The 21,347-nt window shown below is 33.3% G+C and overlaps 2 protein-coding genes across 2 annotated transcripts in view; both read left to right on the forward strand.

The window, feature by feature from the left end:
• The first annotated feature begins 1,050 nt into the window (after nucleotides 1-1,050).
• LOC139099588 (uncharacterized) lies at nucleotides 1,051-11,093 on the forward strand. The gene is given in 9 exon segments (XM_070652097.1): nucleotides 1,051-1,969; nucleotides 2,435-2,633; nucleotides 4,424-4,884; nucleotides 4,947-5,708; nucleotides 5,829-6,437; nucleotides 7,158-7,244; nucleotides 8,970-9,893; nucleotides 10,338-10,394; nucleotides 10,397-11,093. Coding segments are annotated over 9 exon segments (4,509 nt in total). The 5' UTR covers nucleotides 1,051-1,086; the 3' UTR covers nucleotides 10,924-11,093.
• Nucleotides 11,094-17,366: 6,273 nt separating this feature from the next.
• Nucleotides 17,367-21,347, forward strand: part of KaiR1D (Kainate-type ionotropic glutamate receptor subunit 1D) — a 59,518-nt gene continuing 55,537 nt past the window's right edge. Inside the window, exon 1 of the mRNA XM_070652126.1 lies at nucleotides 17,367-17,666. Within this exon, the coding sequence (XP_070508227.1) occupies nucleotides 17,585-17,666 (82 nt within the window). The 5' untranslated portion in view covers nucleotides 17,367-17,584. The remainder of the gene's footprint in view (nucleotides 17,667-21,347) is intronic.

A 21,347-nucleotide genomic window follows, 5' to 3' on the forward strand; every position in this document is an offset into this window, starting at 1 on the left:
GCTTACAACAATTAAAATAATTCAAACAAAAAAAAATACATTTCGGCGTGTGTAAGCACTGCAAAGATTACAGTTATATAAAATTTTGTAATCCTATGATGCTGCAACATGGCTTCGTAATCAGAATTCTCTCTTTGTAATTCGATTATTATGCAACAGAACCAGCTTTAGGCAACGTCAGAGCGAGGTCATGAATTGCAGTTGATTTATACGGCCTTTGAAATAATTTAGTAAGTTTGTATATTAAAGTATTCCAAAGCCTGATAGTACAACAGATCATCAATCGCAGTGAAGAATTTGATCTATGCATACCTATCGGATAGTCATGCGAGGATAGGTAACATACTTTAAAAACACAATACAGCAGAAAGTATCAATGTTGGGTAAGAAACATACGTTTTTTTTAGTACCCTAGGATGAAATCCACATTGGACAAGACGTCCTGAAGCTCTAGAAAACCACATGGCGTAGGATGATTCTTAAAGAATGCCAGTTAGATGCCAAAATGGATAAATTGTGTTAACTTTGTGATAAGAACAGCAAAAATGTCAGATTGAAAGCCGTTTGTAGTAGCATAGGTTCCATATCGGAGCATGGTTCCAGTAAGTATTTAAGTAGACTCTATCGATCGATTTTGGATCATCCTTTTCAGTTTTTTTTTAAATATCTCGAAAATTATTAAGACTACACTGTTCATATCTTTAGTTTATAATAAAGTGAACCAGCCTTAACTAGATTGAAAGAGTTTTTCACAAGTTATTCATGAGTGCAGCAGTATATTCTGACAAATTCTAATTTAAACTTATTAAAATTACTCAAATAAAGTACTGAATGCTTAATCAAATTTAAATATGTTTATATGACTTTACTACCATGCATTTTGATTTATTTCTAGATAACATTTGAGTATGCAAAGTTTATGAATAAATTAGGCATTATTAAAATTCGCTGATTAGGTCTTATTCACCGCCAAAAAAATTATTTTCTTCCCAAATAATGATAAAGGTTATAATTCATAATTAGATTGGATATATAAGCAGTCATTTGCCTATTCTACTTCAGAAGTGATTGCGCGGTAACAGTGAAATGAATTCAAAAGTTTGTGCCTTAATTTTCCTATTCGGAAATTTCAAAATTATTTTTGGACAAAGGTCGATAAGTTGTACCTTTAAGACAACTGGAGATACTTATGCATGTAATTTGTTAATCAACAATCCAACTGGATCAGATACGTTTGCAGTATTCGGTGGAAATCATTTGTCTGGCAAGTATGACACGACTGTTCAAGAAGTATCTGGAGTATCAGGATCAACAACCACAAATATCCCATCAGTGATTTGTGAACGATTTTCAAATATTAAGACACTAACCTACGTCGGTATGGGCATAGAAAGAGTTGGTGAAAATTCATTTAAGAACTGTTTAGTCGCTAAAAGTATATCCATCAAAGAAAATGCAATCACTGAAATTGACGAAACAGCATTTAGCCAAAATACGGAACTAGAAAAAATTAATTTATCTCAAAACCAACTGTCGACTTTACCTGCTGCAATCTTTGACTCATTAACAGCATTAACTTCTCTGGATTTAAGTAGTAACTCAATTGAGGAGCTTCAAACTGATTGGTTCGCAAACCTTGGAAATTTACAAACTTTATACTTGACATCAAACAGAATTTTGGAACTTCCAAGTGGCATTTTTGCACCAATTACCTTATTATTATCCATCAATCTTGGATTCAACAGACTATCCAGCATAAGCTCAGAATCATTTGGTGATTTGTCACAATTAACATTTATGGATCTTCAGCACAACAACATTGATGCCTTTGATAAAAGGTTTATTGACAATGCAGTAGCTTTAACGTCTTTGATGATGAATTCGAATAACTGCGCAGATGAAAATTTCTTGAACTTAGAAGAGAAAGGAGGTTTGCAAGATTGCTTTAACAACTTTGAGATTAGTACTGGTAAGAATTGGGGATTTATTGATTTTGGGAATCATCGACCTTTCTTAAATCTGCCTCCAAACCAGAGTTACATCGATTTGGGGACAATCTTTCTGGATCAAGCCTTTCTGAGCATACTTCTGATTTCTGATTAAAATGTCTAATTAGAAAATCTCTAGCAAATATCCTTTCTCCTTAGGAATATTTAGCTATTGGGCTATAATAACAGGTATTTTATATACCATAGAATGTAATTACGTCCCGGAAAGGACACATCACAGCTTGAAGCCTGATTCCTTCGAATATAGTTTGGGCTCAGAGTCACACTGGTCTTGGGTCTTCTAGGTGAATTCCAAGTAAACTTTGTAAAGCTTTTTATACAGAGGCATATCCAGCAAGCGTGTCTTTTAAGTCTTCTAATACTACATTACTTCCCGTACCCCATCAATACTTCATACAATAAAATATTAAAAACTTATCTTTCAGGCAATACAATCACCACAGACAGCACGACTACTGAAACAACCGAAACTACAACTGGCGATACTACTGAAACAACAACAGGTGAAACCACTACAGATTATACAACGGAAGATACAACCCCTGCTGCGGCATGTGGAATTATGATAGGAAAAGTTGTCATTATTTACGTACTTTTTATGAATATTGTATTGAAAGAAGTATTGTAAATGAATCATTGCTATTGGAAATTGGAAATACCCTATTAAATTATAAATTTTTAAGAAAAATTAGAAAAATTGTAAATAACTTCCGACTGCACTTCAAACTACTTATCTATTGATTACGCTATTCAAAGCAATCAAAATGAATTTCAACATGCTGAATTGTTTTCGTTGAAATTTAATTTCACCATTAAAACTGAGTTAATATTTGCTGTAATCACAATTTCCCTAAAAACAGTTCTAGCCACGTGTCGAAAAAAGATATGAATACACTAAAAGTTATGGCCGAAATTTGCAAATCAGTCAGTAATAAAAAAAAGTTATTTGCAATTTATTTTATATTTTATATCTTTTGATATCATATCGTACTTTAAGTATTATTTAGGAGTCGTGAGTATGTTAGGTAGCTGCAATAATGAACTTGCTGTGCCGAAATTCAAGAACTAATGTTGATAACGCCCCCGGCCTTGGAAGCGTTCGCACATTACATGAGTTGAAGTTTGAACCGTTAGATATTATAAATTAAGCCTTGACCATCATTGTTTGTTTCCGTCTAGTTCTCTTTGTGGGTCTCTTGTCTTGAATTTAAGAACTCCGGCTTGTTAGGCTGATTGACCCTATATTGATTAGAGCCTCGTTTTACTCCGCCCCACTATGTGCTTTTCATTAACAAATAAGGAGATTTGTTGTTGACACAGATGGTAAAACGGCACCCTGAAAAGTGCATAATTAGACAACATGTAGTACAGCATGATGCAAATCCAAATATCCACTTTACGTTTAGGTTCAAATTCTTATTAAATAATGGTTTTTATTCAATTTTCACTATTATTCCCCATGCAGTTTCCACAGAGCTTGAAAACGTATATTTGATAAGAGCCTAGATGCCACATGGAGATGCCTTTCACTTAATGTTATATTTAATAAAATGCTTAAAGGGGCCAAACCTCTTGAGCTGGAGGCACTGCAATTTGTTAATAAATGAGCTTAGGCGCTCAGTGAAGTCTTAAAAGCTCAGTGAAGAAGCCTTCTCGTTTTGTTCGGGTATCAGTACGCCATTTATTGAAATACTAGAAAATACAGACATGCATGAACAAATTGGGATAATAATTGAAATTTCTCAAAAATTTATCTCAAATTTTCCATCTAGTTGGATTCAGGGGTCTATTTTGACTCTAATGGATCTCCATCTATCATCTTGTAATATCTCACTAAATAATTCCAATAAAAATAAAAGAATAGCTTTACATTCAATACTTTAGATACACTTAATTAGTAAACGATTGTCTTTGATCAGTGAGTCACAAAATCAAGTAATACAGAGCATGAAGTGGGATTCACTGATAAAAAAAAATACGTTAAAAAAATTGGCGTATATAAGAAGATACTTTTGCACACTCATTTAGTAGTAATCGCGAATCAATAGCAATATGAACACTAAAATTTGTGCCTTAATTTTTTTCATTGTGAATTTCCAAAATATTTTGGGACAAGAAAATTTAAATTGTAATTATGAGGCAAATGAGGATATTTATAAGTGCAATTTGGAGATCAATAATCCAGATGGATTTGATAACTTTATAGGAATCAGTGGAACTCATGAAATTTCATACTTTGATGGTGAAGTAAATGATATTTCAGCAGTATCTGGATCTAAATCTACTAACATCCCGTCTATAATTTGCAAAAAATTCAAAAATGCTAAAACAATCACACTTTCTGATATTGGAATTGAGAAAATTGGACCAGATTCCTTCAGAAATTGCAAAATTGTTACAAAAATTGTGCTTAGTATAAATAAAATTGCGGTAATCGATGAACTGGCATTTAGTTACAATGAGGAACTTAATATATTGAAATTAGACATAAATCAGCTAGTATCACTTCCAGAAAAATTATTTTCAAATCAGATTAAGATGAGTTCATTGTATCTTGGTACAAACAAAATTACAGACTTACCAGATGACATATTTGGAAATCTAACAAGACTTCAGAGGCTTTATTTAAATAATAATGAATTAAGCACTATAGATGCCAAATCATTTGGGTATTTATCAAATTTAAATTATGTGGATCTTCAGAATAATAGGATTTATGCAATCGATGAGCAATTTATTGATAACACTGGAATTAAAATTTTACTTATGACGGGTAATGCTTGTGCTAATAAAGATATCACCGACCAATCTGTGGAACGAGACACAATGAAGCTTGATTTAAAAGAATGCTTTGAAAATTATGAAATATTAAGAAGTAAGATATAATATTTTTTTTTAAATATTGATTAAACTTAATCTACATTATGTAATATATAGGCACTACAACTTTTGTACCCTCGACAATAATTGATATTATTACATCGACTCTGACTCAAACAAATCCATCAACGATTACAACAGCAGAACCTTCAACAAGTGCACCAACAGATCCTTCACCAGTTACTTCAATAGAACCATCAACGATTACAACAGCAGAACCTTCAACAAGTGCACCAACAGATCCTTCACCAGTTACTTCAATAGAACCATCAACGATTACAACAGCAGAACCTTCAACAAGTGCACCAACAGATCCTTCACCAGTTACTTCAATAGAACCATCAACGATTACAACAGCAGAACCTTCAACTGGTGCATCAACAGATCCATCCACAGTTACTTCAACAGAACCATCGACGATTACAACAGCAGAACCTTCAACTGGTGCATCAACAGATCCATCCACAGTTACTTCAACAGAACCATCGACGATTACAACAGCAGAACCTTCAACTAGTGCACCAACAGATCCATCGACAATCACTTCAATAGAACCATCAACGATTACAACAACAGAACCTTCAACTAGTGCACCAACAGATTCTTCGACAGTTACTTCAACAGAACCTTCAACAAGTGCACCAACAGATCCTTCACCAGTTACTTCAACAGAACCATCAACGATTACAACAGCAGAACCTTCAACTAGTGCACCAACAGATCCTTCGACAGTTACTTCAACAGAACCTTCAACTAGTGCACCAACAGATCCTTCACCAGTTACTTCAATAGAACCATCAACGATTACAACAGCAGAACCTTCAACAAGTGCACCAACAGATTCTTCGACAGTTACTTCAACAGAACCTTCAACTAGTGCACCAACAGATCCATCGACAATCACTTCAATAGAACCATCAACGATTACAACAGCAGAACCTTCAACAAGTGCACCAACAGATCCTTCACCAGTTACTTCAATAGAACCATCAACGATTACAACAGCAGAACCTTCAACAAGTGCACCAACAGATCCTTCACCAGTTACTTCAATAGAACCATCAACGATTACAACAGCAGAACCTTCAACAAGTGCACCAACAGATCCTTCACCAGTTACTTCAATAGAACCATCAACGATTACAACAGCAGAACCTTCAACAAGTGCACCAACAGATCCTTCACCAGTTACTTCAATAGAACCATCAACGATTACAACAGCAGAACCTTCAACAAGTGCACCAACAGATCCTTCACCAGTTACTTCAATAGAACCATCAACGATTACAACAGCAGAACCTTCAACAAGTGCACCAACAGATCCTTCACCAGTTACTTCAATAGAACCATCAACGATTACAACAGCAGAACCTTCAACAAGTGCACCAACAGATCCTTCACCAGTTACTTCAATTGAACCATCAACGATTACAACAGCAGAACCTTCAACAAGTGCACCAACAGATCCTTCACCAGTTACTTCAATAGAACCATCAACGATTACAACAGCAGAACCTTCAACAAGTGCACCAACAGATCCTTCACCAGTTACTTCAACAGAACCATCAACGATTACAACAGCAGAACCTTCAACTGGTGCATCAACAGATCCATCCACAGTTACTTCAACAGAACCATCAACGATTACAACAGCAGAACCTTCAACTGGTGCATCAACAGATCCATCCACAGTTACTTCAACAGAACCATCAACGATTACAACAGCAGAACCTTCAACTGGTGCATCAACAGATCCATCCACAGTTACTTCAACAGAACCATCAACGATTACAACAGCAGAACCTTCAACTGGTGCATCAACAGATCCATCCACAGTTACTTCAACAGAACCATCGACGATTACAACAGCAGAACCTTCAACTGGTGCATCAACAGATCCATCCACAGTTACTTCAACAGAACCATCGACGATTACAACAGCAGAACCTTCAACTAGTGCACCAACAGATCCATCGACAATCACTTCAATAGAACCATCAACGATTACAACAACAGAACCTTCAACTAGTGCACCAACAGATTCTTCGAAAGTTACTTCAACAGAACCTTCAACTAGTGCACCAACAGATCCATCGACAATCACTTCAATAGAACCATCAACGATTACAACAACAGAACCTTCAACTAGTGCACCAACAGATTCTTCGACAGTTACTTCAACAGAACCTTCAACTAGTGCACCAACAGATCCTTCGACAGTTACTTCAACAGAACCATCGACTGGTGAATCAACAGATCCATCCATAATTACTTCAACAGAACCATCAACAATTTCATCGACCTACACGTCAACAAAATTACCAACCACAACTCCTAATAGTGCCACTGGAATAAGTATTGCCAAAGTAGTCATTGTAGTGTTCCTTATGAATTTCCTACTTTTTAATTAAATAATCTAAAAATTCGAAATAAAATTTATAAACTTGTCATAAAAAGAAAGTGAAATTTAATTTTGCGTGAATTATGTGCCTGTCATACTGTTTGATCATCAAAAAGTTATATCAATTGTATCAATGTTTGTTCAAGTCATTTAATGAGCCATTATCAAGCCATCACCAGAAAATTAATTTAATTATATTCCACAAAGTTGTACTAAGAATTAAAGGATTGTTCAAAAATAATGTCCATCTATAGGAATATTAAGATTCTTAAAGGGGGTATCTAGGGGGAGGGGGTCATCTCTTTCCCTTTTTAGACAATATTCTTCAATTTTCTAAGGTTTTCCGAGGAAAATATCCCAAAGTTGGGAGGAGTCCATAATTTCTATACAATGTCCATCCATGCAAAGGAAGTCAAGCTCATTTTCCACTTTACGCAATAAGTGAGGCATTTCCGCAATAACAATTTCCAACCAATAATTGCAAAGTGAATTGCTCAATAAAATTCAACATTCATAATCAGTTCGTAACATTTGTTTAAGTTGCTTATCATTAATACGTTTTGATTGATTACGAAGCAATGTCATACGCCACGGAAAACATAAAAATCACAATGTTAAAACTTCAAAATAAGCCATAAAGATAAAAGTTAATTTGCAATCATCAAGTTTGATTCGAGAATTATACATGACACATTTCTAAAGTAATTGCTGATTTTATTGCAGTTTTTGCTAAGAACTTATGAAGGTAGGCAATACTCTAACTGACAAAGAACTTGAAACCAAGAAGGGGAATTAATGACGTGTAAGAAAAGCAACATGCTAAATCAGCTAAATCATTCCAGCTTTAGGTTCAATAAAATAACGAAAAATCTATAGGCATCGATAAAGCAGGTATAGCGTAGAGGATGGAGCATATTCCTTTCGATACTAATGAATCAGGTTCGATCCGAATGAAAGTCTAGTCGTATATGAGTGCTTCCTTGATGATTCTAGTCACATCAACTTGGTTTGTGTATTCGCGTCCAAAGAAAGTGATGGTTGGCCTCAAAAAAGCTGTCCGTGTTTTATTCAGAGTCAGTAAACAGACTCCGATGGAGGGCTGGTCATGTTATTAGAAAACCTGTAGAAGCTTCAATAAATAAGGTCTTTAAATCAGACTTTTTGGATGTTAAAAGAGCTTTTAGTAGACCAAAGAACTCCTCGAAGGAAGCTGTCCATAGAGACAGTGTTGCAGTTGGTATTGGCAATTGGTAGGTAAAAGTTGGCGATAATCAGGGAGACATCTGAAGGAAGTCGTGGATCACAGTTGATCATCGAAGTAAGTAAGTAAGTTGCCATCCAAACCTAATAATAATAATAATAAGAGAATTCCCCTCCATAAATGAAGATCTTAAATGTCAGTCATATCTTCCATCATTAACTCAATTACCTCCAGAATCAATAAAAATGGTGATGGATTTATTCCAATAAATGACAATAACTGAACTTCTTTTGCAAAAAGCTATCTTATCTTTTTATTGCTTTTATTAATTCAAACAAAATGAACAGACTGATAATTCCATTAAAATTACAAAGTCAGTTCCACATTGTCATTCTTAAGTAGTCTTTTGTTTACAGCAGTTGATCAGAAATGGATAAAGTCAAGACATTAATTTTTGTGATTCTTAGTCTACAAATAGTCACAATCCAAAGTCAAGTATTAAGCTGCAACTATCTTTTAATTCATGGTGTCAGCTATGGATGTGAATTGACAATCTACAATCCAAATGGACTTAATAATTTCAATACAATTAATGGAACTCATTTGAGTGGATATACAGACGAGTATGTTATTGAAATATTCCCAACTGCTGACTCATACACGACCTTAGTTCCTTCAAAGATTTGTGGAAAGTTTAAAAATTTGGTTAGAATTTTATTTCCTACTGTCGGCATCAATAAAGTCACACAAGATTCTTTCAAAAATTGCACAAAAGTACAGGAACTGAACCTTGATGGCAACAACATAACATCGTATCATGTGGATTCATTTAAGCAAAATTTGCAGCTTAAACTTTTAGTACTGTCAAAGAACAAAGTGACAGTTATGCCTGAAAATTTATTTTCAGCTCAGCAGGAGCTTCATACCTTGAACTTAGGTGCTAACTACATCGAAACTCTTCCAAATGGAATTTTTAAGCCATTAAAAAATTTGCGGAACTTGTTCATGTTCTTTAATAGAATCAAAACTTTGAAAGATGAATGGTTTTTGGGTCTTGGAAATTTGCAATACCTGGAACTGTATCTCAATGAAATTGAAGTGCTTCCAGTGAATGTGTTTAGTGACTTGAAGAACTTGACTTACATCACATTATCCTTCAATAAACTTAAAGTCATCAATTCAGACTCATTTGGATATTTAAAGGAATTAAAGAATGTCGATTTTGCAAATAATCAAATTAATGCTTTTGATGAGAGATTTATAGACAATACGATAGTAATGACATTGACAATGAACATAAATATTTGTGTCGATAAAGATATTTATGATAATTCACCGACAAGAGAATTTATGAGGATGGATTTGGCAAAGTGCTTTGAAAATTTCGATGAAATTATGGCTGGTAAGGCATATTGTGACATTTTAATTAATAATCCCACCCCACTCTTATCTTGCTTACAACAGGGGCGTATCTAGGCGGATTTTTAGGGGTCAAATCTCCACACTTTCCTTTTTGGAAATTATTCTTCAATATGCTAGGGGTTTTTTGAGACCTCTTTTCTACATTGGCATATCCTATGCAACAGAGTTGCAAAACAAGTGCCTGTGACAGGCAAAAATGTTACCAAATTCTTGATAATTTGTATGGTTTCGTAAGAAAATCCATATAAATTATCAAGAATTTGTACGGTTTTTGCCTGTCATGGACACCTGTTTTTCAACTCTGCTATACAATGATTCTGGTTACGCCCCCGGCTCCAACCTCCCTTATTTATTTGCTATTACTTAAAATTATGTTTACAAGTTTATTTCTTATTTTGGTGACTAAAAATTATTTATTTTAAAGCAACAACCACAACAACGTTACGAACAACCACAACAACGACGCCAACAACCACAACAACGACACGCCAACAACCACAACAACGACACGAACAACTACAACAACAACTCCAACAACTACAACAACAAAGCCAACAACTACAACAACAAAGCCAACAACTACAACAACGACGCCAACAACCACAACAACGACACCAACAACCACAACAACGACGCCAACAACTTCAACAACCACGCCAACAACAACTACAACAACGACACCAACAACTTCAACAACAACAGAACGTCCACTACCTCCAGGATGTTCAAATCAAAACATATTTGAAAGACTTTGTATGATCGAGGAGGAGCATGAAGAGTTTCGGGAAAGTTTCAAGGAATTGAGAGATGAAAATGAAAGACTTTTGGGTATCATTGATGATATTTTAAAAGAGAACAAGAACATGACATTGAGAATTGACAACCTTGAGAAAGAGAATGAAAGTTTGAGGAAAGAGTTTGAAGATCAAAAGAAGGAAGTTGCTGAGATGCTTGAAGATATGCAGAACCAGATTTTGATACTGACCACTCGTCCGTGCTCGTGTCATTAAGTTATTTTTAGCTTAAATTTCTCGGGAAGCCCATTGACTTAATTGCAGCTGGTTTATGATTAAATTTGTTACACATGACATTGATGACTTTAGTATCTTGCGTGGATTACAGCTTTATGTGCGATAAAGCGCTAATAAAGATTATAAATGAAAACAAGTACTTAATATTAATCGAGGAAGGAACAGTGATAATGTGGGGCATTTATCAGTAAAAGAATTTTTTGTTCCGGTGATTCACCGAATCTTATCTCATGACAGTAGATTTATGACGATTGACTTGATGATGATTTATAGGCTTTAACTTACAGTTTACAGTGTGTTTTCTAGGAATTCAGTAAACATGTAGCTCAATGTCGGTGCTTCAGATTCTCGAGAATGCAATAAAAAGGGCAATAAAGTCTATGGATGATAAAATTCGAAGTCTTCAACTTACTCTCTCAATGTACAGTGCTGTTGTTGATCTGGGGCCGGAAATTAGGGAAATTTAGGGTATCCTACCGTAGGAACCCTAATTAATTTTATTTACAATTCTTAATAAATTTCATCGATTTTCAATTCGAGGCTTTGAAGCCCTAGAGATAACTGGAGACTGATCCCAGAAACTCTGGTTAATCATTCCACCAAAGCCATATGTTCAAGTGCTTCCAAGTAGTTGTTTAAACTTTTAATTAGTAATGTTTTAGTACTCAAGTCAAGTAAAAATTTGGGAAACAATTAACAATTCACTTATTAAATTCAAGGGGTCGGGATGTGGGGAGTGGGGTTCTGTAACGCATAAATTATTGACCAATAACAGCTTATTGGGTTAGTGGAATTAGAGGAAGGTCTTTTGATTTTTTATATGAGACGGAGTTTTTCGGGAAATTTTTCTGTCAAAAAATCCAAGCAAATTGAAGATTGTTGACCAAAAAGCGAAGGTTGAGATTACATCCATGGAAGGATTAATGAAGCATTCTACAGTTTGCTATAGGCTTTATTACAATACTCCCAAAGGTCAATTTCAGGTCATCATTCTCCAATTTAAAAATATCAGTCAAAGCCTTAAAGACATCTAGCACAAAAAACAGTTCAACAACTCCATCCATTAAAGATTCACTGAAATTCCAGGAATTAATTAATTAAATATAGTCAGTCACAAAGATGATAGTTAGGATGAAAGCATTTATTATTAAAATAGACAGCAAGTAAGCCTTCCAAACTTTGTCTGTACATATAATTAATTACTGTCAATTTGTTTCGCAAATAAAACCTTAGACAAAAAAGAGTAAAAGACAATGACAATCCACTCAATTTGACAATTTCCAAAATATTCTCTTTATTGTCTCAATAAAAATTAATTCAGTAAAAGTAAATGAAGCTAGATATAACGAGTATCTTCAACTATCAGTAGATTATGTCAATATTCTCAAGTGAGCGAGCATGAAGCATAAAATGAAAGTCATTTTCGATAAACATTTCGACATACGACTGAATATCATTTTCATTTAACTGTATCAAAAATTGTTATAGCAGTCAAAATGTCTTTTGGGAGAGTAGAAGGAATGAATACAATGGAGATAGAGTGTATTCCTGTCTCATATCAAATGATTAGATAAAGAAAACACTTTGAATTTGAGGAAGACATAAAAATTTTAGTTGATTCGAAATTTCAAGCGCTTTTTGGGAAGAAATAGTGACAGACTTGTTGGATCTACCTAACCTGGATGTCTGAATCAGTCAAAATTCATTGATATTCAGGTAGTTCAACAAGTTGATGTGTTTAAGAAATATCAGAGACCCAGGAAATCTCACAAAGTTGAGACACATCTTTAGTATGAGTATCAATGCTTTTGGAACTTGAATCTGCTTGAGTTTGATTGAATCTGAATCCATCTATTATTATTTGGAACGAATGAATAGAATCTCAAAAGACACACGGCATAGAAAAGACAAAAATAGTGACCCTAGCTAGGCTAACCCGAGCGAGTGCTGGATTTTCCTTAATTTGACTCGAAATCACTCCGGCTATGAGATACAATCTGAGATTTAAGTCATTTTATAAAGCTGTCATTTAGACCGACTCCCGAGCGGAAAAAAACCTTAGAACTGGTCGTTAATTAGACATTAACCTGCCTTTGACTATTCATAATACATTTTTATCCACTCGGATATAAAAAAGGCACTCAAACCTCAAGTAGACAACTTGACATAATGTCTAGTCAGTAACTAGACCTACAGTCGACTACCTAATGACATTTTCTCCGGAACATTTCATAAAATCATTTGTCTAGTCCATTAACTGGACATTATGTTAAGTTGTCAATTCGGGAACAGAGTTGTCATGCTAGTGCCGGAAACAGAAGCTGGCAATTGATCGCCATTTTCACAATGTTGCATTCAAACATTTGAATCTTATTGCCTTACTTTTTTTAGACAGGTTAAGATCTTACTGCTTTCTTAATTCGCCAATGTTTTTCTCAATCAACAAGATATTTCCAATCACTGATTTGTTCCCAAAACACTCATCAACTAACAACGATATCCAAAAAATACAGCTTACAATAAAAGCTATCAAAAGAAAACGGAAGTAAGAAACATAAGCAAAAAGCGATAACACTTTTCTTTTCGTTTATAGTAAATTTCCGAAAATAAATTTACATTTTCTTCCATTGTTGTTTCCTTCCGGATCTTCCAGAAAAGAAGACACAAAAAATAAGGAACAGAGATTCTCAAAAACATGAAAGATTTCCATAAAAGAGACACTTTAAAAAATGACTTTATATTCATAGTGTAATGTAAGAATCAGTGATTTGACAATGTGCAGTCAGCTAGAGACAAGACAAGAAATTTTCACTTTCATAAATGTGCAATGAATATTGTCATAAATTTTTATTCCCACAAACGTAAAGATGCGATTTTCTCGCTGCATATAGCACAGATTTTTCTACAACCAAAAATAACATTTCACATACAAATGATTTAGAAATTGAGTCACAATTGTGAATCTGCACATTTTGTCATAAAGATACATATAGAGAGAGAAAAGAATAAGGAACAAGACTGAGATTTCTGTCTGTAAATGTAATAAAAAATAATGAGATGATTGCACGTCACGTTTTTGTCATTTATTCCCTTACTTACTTATATTCATTCTTTTATAATCTATGAATATATTCTTGAAATCTTTCTCTATTTGCATTCATAATGTAGAGGTTCCGAGTCATAAGTTGAAGTAATTTTATGGGAAAATTTATGAATTATTTTAGAGAGGTTATGGGAATTTTCGATCTTGGATGTCTAAAGCTTTGATAATTAATTAACAAGTTTTCTCGAAAATGTGGGGATTTTAGATGATAATTCAAAGAATCCAAATAATCAGTAAGTTATAAAACACAGAACTGAAATCCGTTCCAGTAAAATCCATCTCACGCTAAATGTTACAGCTCTAAAATTCATTCTAACATCTGCAATCATGACCTGATCTCAAGTTGTCTAACTTTGGTTTTCATCATTAAACTGCTTCACTTAAGAAGCTGAAGTATCTAACATCTCCAGACATAAAGTGGGATTCAGATCCTAGATTTCAAATTCAAGACAAATGCTTGTGACCCGCACATTTATAGATTAACTATCAAGGTACTTTCTCGAGTGATCAAAAACACCTTGTACCTAGTTAAAGGCAATTCAATGTCTAAGTATTGACTAACAGTTATTTGTCGCCTTGAGATTTGCATTATTAGGTGCTTAATACAACACATAACTGGTAAATACCCGGCACTAAGTAAGACTTTAGAATGTGGCCGCAATAATGTCGTTAATTGATTAACGATCATTAAACAGGATTGAAGATGGCATTGTCAGCGTGTCAAGCGGTAATGCCGCTAAACTCCGCAGATCACATGATCGATCACATACAACTCCAGGTCCAATCGCAAACCAGAACCCCTAAATCTCAGCCAATATGACACACATTATGTTCATCTTATTGTCGTCGAATATAAAAATAGTTTATTTTATTTTTACATGAAAAGATATTTTTTTGCATTTTTTTTCGTCACTTACTATGCAGATACTTCTTCTTATACTTTCATGACACCGCTGACGACGATATCGAGTGAATTTAAAGATATAAGGAAGTCAAGTTTTACTCACCGATTGGTATTTGACGCTTGCAGAATACTATTCCAATGCTATAAATCAGCAAGATGATTTTCAGCATTTTTTTTGTGTCTTTTTTCAAATTAAAGTGATTGATTTAGATGATGTTTGTCATTTATTGACTTTGTATTTTATTTACTTGATGGATTGTTGATTTTTTGAATGGAATTTGAATATGTTTTTAATACTTAAGATGTAAAAATGTCTGTTTTTAAGAGTTTTGAACTTTTTTAGCTTTAAATGCACTTCAGATTGATTTTTAAAATTCTTAAATCATGGCAAACTTCAATTAAATTGAACTTAACTATCATTTTAATACTCAAAAAATTGTCCGAATAGCACAAGTTAGTTAATATATCCAAAATCCGGCACCAGGCCGATAGCAGCACTCGAAGTCGACTCGGATTTTAATTTAAAAATCAAATTTCAAATCTTTAAGTCAAGTTAAGCTTCAAAATTAACAATTCCTCTAAAAAATTCAATTTTTCACTTCTATTGCACTTCTATTGAACCTCAAAGCAAGCTCACACACCTGTCAAAATATTGGCTTTATTGCACCTCGAAGTTAAAAGAGCAACTAAAATTGAATTTCATATGAATTTTTCATTTCATCTCAAATTTTTTTCATTTCTCAAAAAAGTTTTTCTATTTGCTCTTAAGAAAAAATAAAATTTAATTGAATATGAAGAAAAAAAAAGTTTGTTTATTTTCTCGCCACTAGAAAATTTTGTATCAGCAAATTTCCTTCATGCTCATCAGAAAATTTAGAGATTTTTCATTCTCATAAATGTGTCATCTCATTCGGAAATTAAACTTTTTTACTCTTGTTCCTTCTTAGAATTTTATGATGTTTTAGATGATATAGAGCAGCTCTTTTCAGCATATGAGGAAAGGCTTACATATTAATTGAGTTAAATGGAAGTAATTGCTATATTTTATATATTGCTTCACTAAAATAACAAATCTATTTTAAAACACTTAAATATCATCAAGCATGAAGTGATTTCAAATTTGTATATCTGTGCCTAAATATCATGTTTATTGAACCATAAAATGGAAAGCTTCTTTATTGGCTTTGTTCTAAATTTGTTTAGGTATTTAAAATGTAACAGGTTGGAAAATGAGCTGATAAACCTGTATCGCAGTAACTAATTAGCTGTAGATAATTTTGAGTACCTTAATTTAACAGTTGTAAGCAGCTTATTTGATTTATTAGACGCAGTGGATTAGAATTTATTTGTTCGATTAACAAAATATGCAATAGTTTTTCACTGCATACTTTGGCGGCAATCCTAGATCAAAACTGCATGATTGTCGGGAAAAATTGTCTGCGCACTAGTGTACACAATTTGCCATCCACTACTCTAAGCTATTCATCAACTGTTTATCCAAAAGATTTGGAATGTTTGGGAGTTTTCACGCCTTGACAACTGTTGATACTATGCATATTTTCTAATTTAGCAAATTCTTAAAATTGTACAATTTTACTGAATATAAAATAGTTGAAAATTTGTTCATGTGATTTGCACAACTAGTTGACAAAAGATGGCGTTTTATTTCTTGTACAATTTTCTTTCATGAAAATTTGTGCTTCGAGTGAAGAAAAAACCATTTGATTTGGAATGTGTGAATCCTCGCTAAAATAAAGGCTGCTCTCTTTTAACGGGCAAAATGTTTGTTTTCCTGTTTAACATTTTGACATGTTTAATCATCTAACTTAGATTCAAATGTCCTTTAAGATTTTTTGGTCGTTTACACATATTCTAAACAAAACTAAAATTCAAGAAATTTTTGTCGGTAGGAAGCAGGGTTAAAGGCATCATCTAGCATCGCTCCTGACTAATGTCAAATCACTCTGATTTCTTGTCTTATTTCATTTTACAACTTGAATAAAACAAGCAATTAGGTACAAGTAAACAAACAATTTTAATTACAATATACTTACTCAAAGGGTTAAAATGTCAAAAATACTGATAAGCCACAGATAGGCACATAATATTCAAGCATAAAAATTTGTACATCAAATTGAGTTTTAAGCGAATTTTCAAGAAATATTCGGTTTACGTTGTTTTACTATTAGAAGCCCAAATCAATAGATTTCCTAATTTTGTGAACAGATAAAAATTTTAACGGTCAAAAAATATTTAAAATCAAAAGTTCTCAATAAAAAGTCCTTAAAATGCTTTCCGACATCCTTCACATCCCTTAAGCTCTGAAAATCTACTCCAAACATCTCCTTGTCATGCGCACAAAACAAAAACATTCCGAATCTACATTCCTTTTAATAGTAAACACACGACATGATTGCACTTCAGTACGAATCCAGCATCCGACTAGAATAGTAAAATCGTAAAAAAGACAAAAAGGCACACAATTTTCACAGAGTGAATAAAAAGTCTGAGTGAAAAAAAAAATTCTCATTTTTCATCTCACAAAAAAGTCACAAAAAACGGAAGTAAATTGTGAAATTTAGTGAATTTAATAATGTGCTAGTGACAGTAAATCCATTAAACAGTTTAGCAAAATGATAACAAAAGTGATTGTGATAATTTTAGTTTGTTTAAAATTTGATTTTATTCATCCACTGCCTGATATTATTCGCATTGGTAAGGAGGAGATGATGAAAAAAAAAATTTTTTTTTTCTATGTGAATGGAGTGAGTGAGTGAGAGAGACTGTTGTGGGGTGGATGAAGGAGATGATGAGACATCCTTTATGCAACACAGGGTGCCGCTGACATGCTTTTCATGTGATAGAATTTTTGCCGCGCTCTTTACAAAATTTTTTAATTAAAGTTTCTTTTTCTTTTCTCGATTTATGCTTGAAACTTTGTTTTTTAATGCTTTTTGAACTCGCTCGTCTTTTTATTTTGATTATGTAAATTTTTTTTGATGAATAAATGGAAGATTTATGGGGCAAATTTTGCCTTAAAAGGATGAAAGTTTTCGGAGGAATTGAATGTGAAAAAATAAAAAAGTTTTATGAAGTAAAAAAAAAAAGTGATTAAAATAGTTTTTATTGCTGTCAAGGCATCAACAACATGGAAATTGAAGATGAAAAATTTAATTAAAATATTTGTATGGAATATAATTCAACAACCTAGGAGCTGTGCAAAAAGTTGATTTGTATTTTTTATGAGTTTTTTGTGCAACTTGCTGCCGGTAAGTGATTTAGATTGGAATTGGTATTATGGTGAAGTTTGGAACAACTTATGCGGCATATATGGACCAAAACAATGACATTTTGGATTGGTTTATTGCTTTGTTTAAGTTTTAGACCGGACTCAAGTCATCTAACAGACAAATATATTTTAGTTACCGCAGTGGTCTTTCTGTATCATGAAAGTATGTTCTTTGCCTATTAGGGGTCGATATGGTGCTACGGAATTAAAGAAAGCAAAATGGAAATACATGGAAAGGCTCTGGGCTAATAGTGAAGCTTGAGGGACCAATTAGAGTGTTTTCCCGAGTGGTGTAGTTGACATAATGTCCATTCATGTATGGATAAATTGAAAACCCGGGCGGAAACTGCATTTCCCCGTAAAAATCCATCAATACGGTCCATAACAATCCCTAACAGGCAAAAATCTTTCATGGTGCCGAAAGACCACTACGATACCCAAAAGCGGGTTCTTTGCCTGTTAAGTGATACCGTCAAGGAAACTTTGTACATATCATACCATTAATACAGCATCGTAGCGGAGTCCTAGTGAATATGCTGTGCTGTTCGGGATGTATATGTTTACTGTTTTCATTTTGAAGTTCTCGGAACGTAAATTACAGTTTTAGTACACTTCAATTGAAGCAGCCATTAATTGAGATAGTTAATGATAGTTTTAATGGTGTCTAGAGATTTCTTATTCAAAACTTAAGATTAATCTTACGTATCCATGGTGATTTTTCCTTTTGACAGAAAATTCTTATTTTGATCGGGTTTTAAAGAATAAATTTTAAATTTTTCCGCTTCTTGAATCTTTTGAAATCTCATTAAAACTAGAGCTCTAAGTCGACTCGGAATTTATATGAAAAATCGACTCAAGTCTGACCCGAGTTCATATAAAATCCGAATTGCCTTTGAGCTCTAATTAAAACATTTCTGGATGTGCTTCTTTGCTCCAAATTATCGAATTTTTAAAGCATCCCTTTTCTAAATTAAAGACAATTTTTGCCGAATGGGTTAAATTTTCCCTCCAATTCACCCCCAGGCTACGCTATCGTAAGCATATATTGGAATGAGATTAGACATGATTTATTTTGAAATAAATAATCTATCTCATGTGCTTTTAATGGTTGAATAGAAATTTTGAAGAAGATCTCGCCTGGCATATATATTAAAATCCTACATCGACTATGATTTAATGCCTGTCTTTTATAATTGTAAAAAAATCAATTTCGTTGTGAAAATATTTTTAATTTAATTGATACCACAATTACTGTCGCTGATTATGGAAATGATTGTCCAATTCTGGTTTAAAACATGACAACAATAATTATATCAAGCAGTGCTGTGTAAAATTTCTCATTTAAATTAAAACGATTGGCTTCATTGGAATAAAATTGATCATTTTATGACATAATTGTAGTGATCAAATTTTACCCATGGCATTTTAATTGAAAATTTTCAAAACAATAGAATTGATGATCAATAGATTTCATCAAAAATGTTTCACTTTTGTACTGGTCATGTCAACCACTTGAATGGAATGTATTTAGATTCTATTTATTGTAATAATTAGTATTTTTGGGGTATCAATTTTGAAAAGTTGTTGTATTTTTGATTGAAGTACAAATTGGTATTGATATGACATATTCGATTGACATACCCGAGTGACACAAAGCTCTTGTTGACACCAAATAGATAAATCCTTCTGAATTCTAGTTGGTGTTGGTAAAAGAGTATAAGAGCCTTCAAAACTCTGTGACGGAACCTTCTTCAATTAGGTCGCTCTGAGCGTGATATAAAGTGAAGCTTTGCAAAATCCCAAGCAGCATAGTTCGGTGAACCGACGTAAAAATGGGTAGACATCTATCGTCACGAAGACAATGCTGTAAATTTGCGTCTTGTCGTTAATTTGATGACGTAGCGGTTCACTAGAATTATTATCTAGACACTAAAACTTGAATGAAAGAGTAAATTCTAACACATCTTAACCAAACATTAGCCGCAGGTTTTACGACCTATTCTCTAATTCCCATTAAGATTTGTAAATTATACCCAAAATTTTCATTATAAATTTAGTAAATTTGCATCAATTCACAGAAACAATTATCAAAAATTCTTAGCATTAAAGTCAAATTTTCACCAATTTTTCAGAAACTTCTCCATCCTTAAAGTTCATATCAAACCCATTAAAGTCTTCCAATTAACAATCCACAACTATTTATTTATTTTTTTTGAAATAAGAGAATAAATATTTTCATGGCTTTAAAGCTTAAACAGACCAAAACGGGATGAATAATGCTAATGAGACCTTTTTATTCAGTCTCACGGAAAACACTTAATCGTGCACAATTCTTGCTTCTTATTGAAAATTTAAATGGCGGGAAATAGAGGTGATGAGAATTGTTTTGTCATAGAAATGAAGAATACCTGGGAAGAATCTTTATTGGTCTTTAAAAGAATGGAATTTGCTTGTAATTCATGGTAGGCTAGAATAGAAAGACAAAGCTTATTCCTAATTTAAGGATACATTTTCATCCTCGGTTCCACTTTTTTGATTGCTATTCTAGTCGACACCAAATTGGAACAGTTAAGAAGGTAAAAAAATAGATGTTTGGATTTCATATGACTGCCACATAAACTCTTGTGTTCTAAAAGTTGCAAATGTCTGGATATACCTAAAAACAGCCAAGATCCGTGTGCCAACCATTTGAAAGCCACAAGTATCCTCGAAGTATAAGAATTTGCAAAGAATTTTCATCAGGTTTAAAAACTCCCCAAAATATCCAGTTTCACCTAATTCAAAACTCTCATTGATCAAGAAACAATTCAGGCTGAATTTTAAGGTGAAGGATGTAATATTTACACAGTAGAATCTTATCAATAAATCTTCACATCTTCTTCTTAAATAATCTTTTATTAAACAACGTAAAAAAATCATCTCTTTTGTTCCTTTACTGCTCATTCATTCCAATAGACCTTTTTAATTCCAAGCAATTTACCTTTTACTAATGCCTATTTCCAATCGAATGAAAACTGAATATTTTATTGCCAAATCATTTCAATTAGGAATATATTTTGAGACTTGAGAAGAACTATAAAGTGATGAGATAGGTGCTGGAAATTCAT

Source organism: Chironomus tepperi, unplaced genomic scaffold (assembly GCF_022539635.2).
Source record: "Chironomus tepperi strain 1889 unplaced genomic scaffold, CSIRO-AGI_Ctep_v1 contig_479, whole genome shotgun sequence".
NCBI lineage: Eukaryota > Metazoa > Arthropoda > Insecta > Diptera > Chironomidae > Chironomus > Chironomus tepperi.